Source organism: Nansenia antarctica (assembly GCF_963989245.1).
Source record: "Nansenia antarctica genome assembly, chromosome: 17".
Taxonomy (NCBI): domain Eukaryota; kingdom Metazoa; phylum Chordata; class Actinopteri; order Argentiniformes; family Microstomatidae; genus Nansenia; species Nansenia antarctica.
The window spans coordinates 27,887,534-27,897,533 of record NC_137687.1 but is presented as its reverse complement, the minus strand read 5'-3'; the positions used below and the strand labels follow the sequence as shown (position 1 = coordinate 27,897,533).

Here is a 10,000-nt window from a genome sequence, read left to right as displayed (position 1 = left end):
TATAAAAACGGTACCTGTTGCCTCCCTGCTTGGCACTCAGCATCAAGGGTTGGATTGGGGGGAGTAAGACCCTGTGACATACCAGCGTCATGTCCAGGGGGGTGTACTTGTACATCAAGCCGCCTCACGCTACGGAAACAGGAGATAGGCTCCTGCCCCCCTAAGGGCCGTTAGGATCGAGAACCTTCGGTTCTCAAGGCTACTGACTTATATAGCGCCTTATTCCAAAGTGATTTACAATGGCCTCTCACACACACATTCACACAGCAATGGCGGCAAGCTACCATGCAAGGCTGCCAGTCCGCTCAGTGGGAACAATTTGGGGTTCCAGTGTCTCGCCCAAGGATACCACGACACGTGGTCAGCCGGGGATCGAACCGCCGAACCGCTGACATTGCCGACTCTACCTCCTGAGCCACAGCCGCCCCTACATTTCTACTTCCACCAGCCTGGCCTGATCGAGAACATGCCTGATCTAGAACATGCCCTAGAGGGCCTTGAACTACTGTGGAGAGAGTTAAGGGGATTTGCTGAGCAGCATCCCATTGATAGACCGACCAGGTCAAAACCTAAAACTGACCACGACTTTTACCCTCACCTTAAAACCCTCTCTCTGTCTGTCTGTCTATCTCTGTCTCTCTCGCCCTCTTTTTGACATTCAAGTACCGTAAGATACGCCACTCTAACACATGCTTCAAAATTGGAAGGCTCAAACTCCCTGAGATATATTCTTTGCTCCCAAAGATGCTGTAAAACAAGAGCTCTGACTGCTTCTCTCTGGAAGGTCACCTACTCTCCTTCCTGTCTCTAAATCAAACTGGCTGGAAACCACTGAGGAAGGTTACATGAATGTAAATATAGCTGTCTGTCTGTCTGTCGGTCTGTCTACCTAACTACATATCAATCTATCGACCTGACTATCTACCTATCCACCTACCTACCACCCTTTGACCAGGGTGGAGGAGGTGAGGGTCCAAGAGAGGTCCTCGGAGATGTGGACAACCCAGGAACTTAAAGGTGCTGGACCTCCTGCTAGACCTCCTCCTCGTTGTTACTTATCAGGCCTACCACCGTGGTGTCGTCTACAAACTCGATGATGGTGTTGGAGCCATGCACAGGCACGCAGTCATGGGTGAAGAGGGAGTAGAGGAGAGGGCTCAGGACACACGTAGGTGGTGTTGTTATCCAGGTGGGTCGGGAGTGCCGTGGAGATGGCATTCTCCGCTGACCTATTCTTATGGGAGGCAAATTGGTGGGGATCCAGTGGGGGTCTTAAGGTGAGCCAGGACTGCACCACTGCTGTTTACACACTTATCTTTGCACATTTCTGTACATATCTCATTTCAGATATTAGTCTCTAATTGATACATCTGTATACACCATACTGTTCCTTACCTTAACTGGACACAGCCTACTGTTATCCATCTCTTGTATATACCTACTACCTATTGTCTGTAGCACACTGTAATCATCATCCCATAACTGTACTATCTTACTGTATTTATTACTTTATAACAACAGTACATATCCTATTATGACGTTCTTGACGTTGACGTTCTCACACACACACACCACTTAACCCGTCTATCCACCGCTGCCACTCAACTCTGTGTGAACCTGTCCTCAGCCTCAACAACAGGTTGCTGGTGGATGCTGACCGAGCACTTCCCCTCTGGGCCTCGTCAGTGGGCCATCGAGCACTTCCCCTCTGGGCCAGGCCTCGTTAGTGGGCCAGGCCTCGTCAGTGGGCCATAACTCAGGCGGTCGGTGGCCCCCATAGCTGGAGGAGAGAGGGGGGGGGGTTCAAAGGTCAGGCCGTGACAAGTCCCACACCACTTCCTGAAACACCCTGTCGGAGGACCGGCCCCGCTCTCGCTCGTTGACCCGGAGGAGCGAGCTAGCGAGCGGACAGATAGGAGGACGAGGGGGAAGGAAGAGGACGGCGATAGCGACGGCAGTCGGGTGTTATTGAGGCTGTAAATCACAGTTGGCCCACCGTAAGGACGTCAGACAGATGTGACGCGGTGGGCCGGGGCTGGGTAGGACAGGACGTGACCTAGCTAATCAGCCTGGGACAGAGACGCACACGGCACCCCCCTAAAGCGCTCGGACGTTTAGACCTTGGACCCCTTTAAGAGTGTGTTCTTTTGTGTTTTTAAGGGGATGTCGTATTTCTTGATACTTTATTCAGACAAGGTTATAGAAACAGGAGAGACGGAGGTGTAGGTAGAGAGGCGGGTTTTTTCCCACAAAGCTCAGCTCTGAGTGTAGGAATAGAAGAACGGACGTATATGTCAGTTCAAATCGACATTCCTCGTTGGGCGTACCTGTGGCTATCTTTCAGTGTCCGTTTGGAAGATTTACTGTACAGCTTTGTTAACAAGCAGCTCAACTCAACTGACATTGGAATGTTCGGTTCAAATGAGGCTTTTTGCATAATTACTTTGAAAACAGTTTACCGTGACTGTGTTCTCCACACTGTCTGGAATTGTACCTAAGTTATTTCAACATCAGCGGAGTTCAGCAGACAGGGAGATTAGGTAGCTCGCACATCATGTGACTTGGATGAGACTTAGCCCCCCCCCCCCCCAAAAAAAAGATCTTTGCAGATCTACACAATTCACATGGATACCTATTTTGAGGTGAAAACGGTTAAGTTAGCAGAAAGGTGACAAGTTTGCACCCCTGTATGTATTACAATTCCATGTCAGCCAGTGGGGTAGTCTACGTGATACGCAGGACTACGCCGTATACCCACGAGGAAAGGCCAAGGATTTCCATATACCCACTTAAAAATGTGTGAGGATACGTAACGGCGTTTTGTGACAGAACTTTCACTTTCATATATAAAATTCACCCCGTCTGTGTTACGAAGCACTTGAATTTGGACCATTGGGACTGACTATAGCGTCATATACCATCAACGGGGGGAGATGCGACATGAAATATGTCCAAATGCAGCACTATCATGCACAGATCAGATGTAATTTATATATATATATAACGTTAGACAGGGAGCGCAGATTTATTTTTATGGCGTTCCGAAATGAACGATATGAGGCTGGGAGGGAAAAATCACAGTATACCCACTAGAAAACACTACACTACACCACTGATGTCAGCCATCTCTTCATGTACTATCCAAACTGCTTTGGCCCATGTCCATTCTACTCATGCTATTTCTATGACTCCCAGACTAACTGCAACAAGCACTCTGCTGTGTTGATGAGAGAGGAGGAAAAAAAGACAAAACAAAATGTGCTGTAAGTCCAGTAAAAAAAACAAATACTTTATTATTTGTATTATTTTTGCATTATTATTTTGTATTTTTTTAACCATTTTAGCAGACACTTTTTGTGAGGGGCGAGGAGGGGGGGGCAGGGAAGTGGGGGCAGTGAAACTAGAGAGAGAAGGGGGGCGGAGTCAAACAGACCAGGGGGAGGGGGCTGAGACCAGGCAGGGTGGCGTCCTCTGTTTCCATAGTTACGCCAAGGCTCCCATTGGGTCCCAGGCAGGAAGTACAGTGGGCTCCTGTTGCATCACTGCCAGGACCTCAGGGGCAAGGTACTTCTTGTCCACGACGACCTCGTACACGTATTCACTGAACCAGTCATCAGTCATGATCAGGTAGCCTGCGGGCAGAGACACGGCAGCCATGTTAGTGTTCCATTAACAACATTGCACTTACATCGTTTTTTGGTTGTTTTTTGTTTTTTTAAAACAACAACATTGCATTTACATAGTTTTTTGGTTGTACTGTTGTATATAACCCTATGATAGAAAATTGTATGGTCCAGCAGTCTAAATGCTAACATTGTATAAAGTTCTATAAAAGGATGATTCACTGTCTAACGCCAACCATAATGAGACAATGTAAGATAACAGGAAACCAACTGTTAACTGACATAACTGATAAACCAAAATGAACCAGAGACACAGCGGCCATTTTAGAAATCACATCCTATTTCAGTTCTCCCCCAAGTTGCGCTGGATTGTATTATGAAAACCCACTGGTGTTTATCCATTTCAAACATGCGCTAAAAAGAACACACGCAGCTAGAACGCTAACAACACTTTCACTGTTAACAACGATGTCACTGGCAATGAAAGATTGTTACACCCCCCCCCCCCCCCCCTATCATGACAAAAACATCTGTTTCATTTGTTCTGAAATGTTTACATCGTGGCATAGCCCAACTGGACAACATGGAGCAGGAGAAACCTGGACACTTCCAGTTTGTGGGCCGTCTGTTGGGCTTACATTTACATGTTTGGCTTTTATCCAAAGCGACTCACAACAAATACATTGACCCAAGTAAGTGAGTCATCCATCCATCAGACACAGTAAGTGAGTCATCCATCCATCAGACACAGTAAGTGAGTCATCCATCCATCAGACACAGCAGGAGAACGTCATCTCTGCTCAGGCCAGGGACCGTCGGCAGTCATAAGCTTGACACACCCGGTTGTCAAACTGCATCACGTTCAAACACGCAACGCAGGACAGGACAGACATGGGGAAGTGAACGCTCTAACAGTAAGCAAGAGAGGGTTTGGTTTATTCCACGTTTACCCAGTCAAATAATCAACTCAATATAAAAAAAGCCTTTGAAGAGTGGGTGTGGATATGTGGAATATGAGGAATGTGGTTGGAAACGCTGGTTTATCCTTCGCGACCTGTCAAAACTATAATCCATCCATGATGGTACCACCACAACCTCTGTACTGCACTGTGTTCCCAGGACGACAGTACCATGGGAGGCTGGTGGAGGTAGAGACTGAAGGATGGGCTCATTGTAATGGATGGAACGGATTACAATGAGGCCCCACACACACACACACAGAATTTGATTAATTCTGTATAGCATTAGAGACCCCGCCCGCCCGCCCGCCCGCCCTCCCGCCCGCCTGCCTGCCTGCCTGCAGTTAGTGCTCAGAGTCAAATATAACCCTCCGAGCCCTGTTCACCTTCTGATACTTGTTACTGAGAAGTGTTCCTAGCTAGCTAGCCACGTCCTCACTACATCCTCCCAGCTATATCAGGCGTTCCTTTCCCAAACAGCTCTGTGAGTGACTGGGATGGTTCCTGGAAGCAGACCTGGCTGACGTGGCCCGGCCCACTCGTTAAGCCCCTCTGTGTAACGAAGCTGGTGACCAGATCTCTCAGGACTGTTAGGTTTTCCCTCTCTCGGGCCGGAGTGGGGTGTGTGTGTGTGTGTAAGAGTGTGTGTACGCACGTGAGTGTGTGTGTGTAAGCGTGTGTGTGTGTAAGCGTGTGTGTGTGTGTAAGCGTGTGTGTGTGTATGTAAGTGTGTGTGTGCGCGTATGTGTGTACGCACGTAAGTGTGTGTGTAAGCGTGTGTGTGTGTGCGTGTATGTGTAAGCGTGTGTGTGTGTGTGTGTGTGTGTGTAAGTGTGTGTGTGTATGTGTAAGCATGTGTGTGTGTGTGTGTACACACAAGTGTGTGTGTGTGTGTGTGTGTGTGTGTAAGCGCGTGTTTATGCGTGTGTAAGCGTGTGTTTGTGTGTGTGTGTCACTCCCCCCGTTGAGAGGTTGAGCTATGTCGATGACGTCACGGGGGACCGCACGAACGTGCCGGAGCTCAAAACAACGCCCCCGGTCCGGCCTGTGTTCTGTTCCCCTCCGGCCCGGGCTTCCAAGAAGCGGCGCTGGGTGGCCCGTCTACCCTCCAGTCATTATTTGTCTTGAAGGGTCAGCAGATGTGGGCTGTGTGTCTCTCAGGCAGGGCTGCAGGCGCAGAGCGGTACTGAGCGCTATGTTAGCTGACGCTTTTATCCAAACCTGGCCCTAAGATTTCAAACCTGGCCCTAAGATTTCAAACCTGGCCCTAAGATTTCAAACCTGGCCCTAAGATTTCAAACCTGGCCCTAAGATTTCAAACCTGGCCCTAAGATTCCAAGATTTCAAACCTGACCCTAAGATTTCAAACCTGACCCTAAGATTCCAAGATTTCAAACCTGGCCCTAAGATTTCAAACCTGGCCCTAAGATTTCAAACCTGGCCCTAAGATTTCAAACCTGGCCCTAAGATTCCAAGATTTCAAACCTGACCCTAAGATTTCAAACCTGACCCTAAGATTCCAAGATTTCAAACCTGACCCTAAGATTCCAAACCTGGCACTAAGATTCCAAGATTTCAATCTTGGCACTAAGATTCCAAGATTTCAAACCTGGCACTAAGATTTCAAACCTGGCACTATGATTTCAAACCTGGCACTAAGATTTCAAGATTACAAACCTGGCACTAAGATTTCAAGATTTCAAACCTGGCACTAAGATTTCAAACCTGACACTAAGATTTCAAACCTGGCACTATGATTTCAAGATTTCAAACCTGGCACTATGATTTCAAACCTGGCACTAAGATTTAAAACCTGGCACTATGATTTCAAACCTGGCACTAAGATTTCAAACCTGGCACTATGATTTCAAACCTGGCACTAAGATTTCAAACCTGGCACTATGATTTCAAACCTGGCACTATGATTTCAAACCTGGCACTAAGATTTCAAACCTGGCACTAAGATTTCAAACCTGGCACTAAGATTTCAAACCTGGCACTAAGACTCCAAACCTGGGAGTAAGATTTGAAGATGAAACCATGGTAGACTATGGAGGACAAGATGAAACCATGGTAGACTATGGAGGACAACCATGTCTTGCAGGATCGAGCTGGTGTGAGAGAGATTAGGAACCAAAACCCAACGGCCTTGTAACAGGGGGGAGAGGAGAGGGGGCTGCACGTCTTAGAAGAGAACGTTCTTCATCATCCCCCTTTCTGTCTACGAGAAAACCATCAGTATCAGGGGAGGCTGGCAAAGGTAGAAATCGGCGGACGGGATCCTGGCGTCCGATCTCTACCTCCACCAGGAACAGAATGTTTTATCTGCCATGCAAACAACTTGTCAGTCAAGTCTTAGAATTTGGCAGTGCTTACTCTAGGCACAGGGTCAGCCATAGTCGGCGCCCCTGGAGCAATTAGGGGTTAAGTGCCTTGCTCAAGGGCACATGCAGCTCCCTCCTGAGGGGGGGATCGAACCAGCGACCTTTCCAAATGCTAGCGCAGCCTCTCTAACCTCCAGCCGCTCCAGGCGCCACTGATCCTGATCAGCGTTACGCTAGCAGACCTAAACGTAAGTCCGTAGCCGGCAATCACAACATACTTTCTAACAAGGGAGCCGTAATGTCAAAAGTACAAAATAACACTCGTGTTCCTTCTGCGCCGAGCTGAAGTGGCCATAAAAAAAAAGAGAGTTGGGACTTCTATATAATCCAGGAAAGTGTTTGGGAAGCTATTTCTAGCCGAGATAAATGTCTCTGTCAGAAATGAAATATCACACGTCGGGATGAAAACACATTGGCCGTATTTACGTAACGTGGAGTAAAAGTACAAACGTTGTCCTTAAAGGGCCGTAAAGCGTCCGTCCTGGGGGACCTGAGGCGGTTCTGAAAACAGTCACGGCTGGGCTGACCTCGATAGACCTGCTCCCCCCGGGCCCGACACATACCCTGGCGACAGGAGAGAGTAACCCCTGAAGCCTTACACACACACTCTCTCTCTCTCTCCCTCTCTCCCTTCCTCTCTCCCCCTCTCCCCCCCCTTCTCTCTCTCACACACACACCTCTCTCCCTTCTCTCCCTCTCTCCCCCCCCACCACCCCAGACTCTCTCTCGAATTTAATGAGTTGAGAGAGTGAGTGTGTGTGTGAGGGAGAGAGAGAGAGAGTGTGTGTGTGTGTGTGTGTGTGTGTGTGGGGGGGGGGGGGTCTTTGATGATGTGATGTGATTTGGCAGAGAAATTGAAATACAGTACACTGAACTGAACCAAAACCACCTTAATAATCTGGACTGGAATGTTCCAGCTAAGGGATGACTGAGAAACACCATGTACCACCTGACCTGTCATCTCTCTCTATAACGATACAACTACAGACAACATGTTTACAAAGGTCAGACAGACAGATAAACAGTCTAGAAAGACAGACAGACAGACAGTCTAGACAGAAAGACAGACAGACAGACAGACAGTCTAGAGCAGTGTTTTTCAACCACTGTGCCGCGGCACACTAGTGTGCCGTTAGAGATCATCAGATGTGCCGTGGGAAATTATCAAATTCCACTTACCGTATTGCCCCGAATATAAGACGGGGTTTTTTCCCCCGGAAAAAAGTCAGAAAAAGTTGCATCGTCTTATATTCGCACCCTAGACTTTTACACGTCAATATGAATTCACAACAACGTATGGCGCCAAAAGACTGTTCTGTTCCCCACGCGAGCCACCGTGTTTCTCCCTCTCACACACACCCCAGTGACGGTGCCTGGAGAGATGGAGACACACTCACACACACACCCGCGGAGACACACTCACACACACACCCGCGGAGAGACACCGCAGAGACACACTCGGACCAGCTCGAAAAAAGTGGCTCAAGTGGTTGGTCAAGTTAACAAACAACAGAGGAGGAGTTACGATGCCAATTTTAAGACCATGGTGGTCAATGAAGCAGAGGCATCAAACAACTGTCGAGGAGCCAAGAAATATGATATTACAGAGTGTAATGTTAGAAGTTGATGAGCCCAAAAAGATCGGCTTAAGAATGGTAACAGTCAGAGAAAAGTGTATCGCCGTCCGCAAAGCGTCCTCTTCCAGGTGACTGACAGGAGGGTGTGTGAATAAGTGACTGAAAAACCTAACGATTGTATGCCCATACCCCAAGATGATAAAAATAACCTACATTGTTTCATTCATTCATTAAGACGATTGCCAGACGCATTGATCACATGTCTGCAGACATCGAAAATGTTGTTTTGGAGAAGATACGTGGCAGTGGGCAGTTTGCTTTGCAACTTGAGTCTTGGCTCAACTCTTGGCCAATGCACGCTTTGTGGATGGAGACACAATCACAGAAAATTTATTTTTTGCAAGACATTGCATAAAAAAAACAACAGGGGAGGACTTCAGTGGGACAGCTGCGTAAGTGTCTGCACTGATGGAGCAGCAGCTATGTTGCCGAGACTTTACCAGCGGAGATAGCTGTTGTGTTGAATGCTGTTGTTCGTATGGTAAACGTTGTAAAAACAAGACCTCTGAAAAGCCGCTTATATGCAGCATTATGTGAAGAGATGGGAGCCCAGCATAAGACGTTATTGCTCCATACGCCGATGATTGTCCCGCGGAAAAGTTTGAGTTACGGGAGGAGCTGAAAACCGTTTGAACTGATGAGAAGTGTGATGACGCAAAGTTGCTTGCAAGTGACAAATTGTGCGCGAGGCTCGCATACATGGCCAACATACAGGGCCAGGCTTCGCACTGAGTGAGTATAACGACAAGTTCTTATAATGTTACGTATATGATAGGCTACTATGTATCATTTTGTAACATTTGGGATGGCGGTGTGCCGTGGGATTTTTTCAAGGTAAGAAATGTGCCGTGGCACAAAAAAGGTTGAAAAACACTGGTCTAGAGAGACAGACAGACAGACAGACAGTCTAGAGAGACAGTCAGCTAGCCTGACAGAGAAAGAAACTGACAGATAAAGAAAGAGAGAGAGACTGACAGAGAGAGAGATAGAGACTGACAGAGAGAGAGATGGAGACTGACAGAGAGAGAGATAGAGACTGACAGAGAGAGAGAGATAGAGACTGACAGAGAGAGAGATAGATAGAGACTGACAGGGAGAGATTGACAGAGAGAGAGAGACTGACAGAGAGAGAGAGAGAGAGAGACTAACAGAGAGAGAGATAGAGACTGACAGAGAGAGAGATAGATAGAGACTGACAGAGAGAGATTGACAGAGAGAGAGAGACTGACAGAGAGAGAGAGATAAACTGACAGAGAGAGAGAGAGAGAGAGAGAGAAAGAGAGAGAGAGAGAGGAGGGCAAGGAGGATGTAAGCTGGGTAACAGTAACAGAATAAGTAACAGAACTTGTCTCAGTTAACATAACAGATATCACCCCAAGGCTTCACGCTCCTCCTCC

The 10,000-nt window shown here is 47.7% G+C and overlaps 1 protein-coding gene across 1 annotated transcript in view; it reads right to left on the bottom strand.

The window, feature by feature from the left end:
• Positions 1-3,268: 3,268 nt before the first annotated feature.
• Positions 3,269-10,000, bottom strand: part of blmh (bleomycin hydrolase) — a 36,293-nt gene continuing 29,561 nt past the window's right edge. The window contains exon 12 of the mRNA XM_080547551.1: positions 3,269-3,632. Within this exon, the coding sequence (XP_080403677.1) occupies positions 3,484-3,632 (149 nt within the window). The 3' untranslated portion in view covers positions 3,269-3,483. The remainder of the gene's footprint in view (positions 3,633-10,000) is intronic.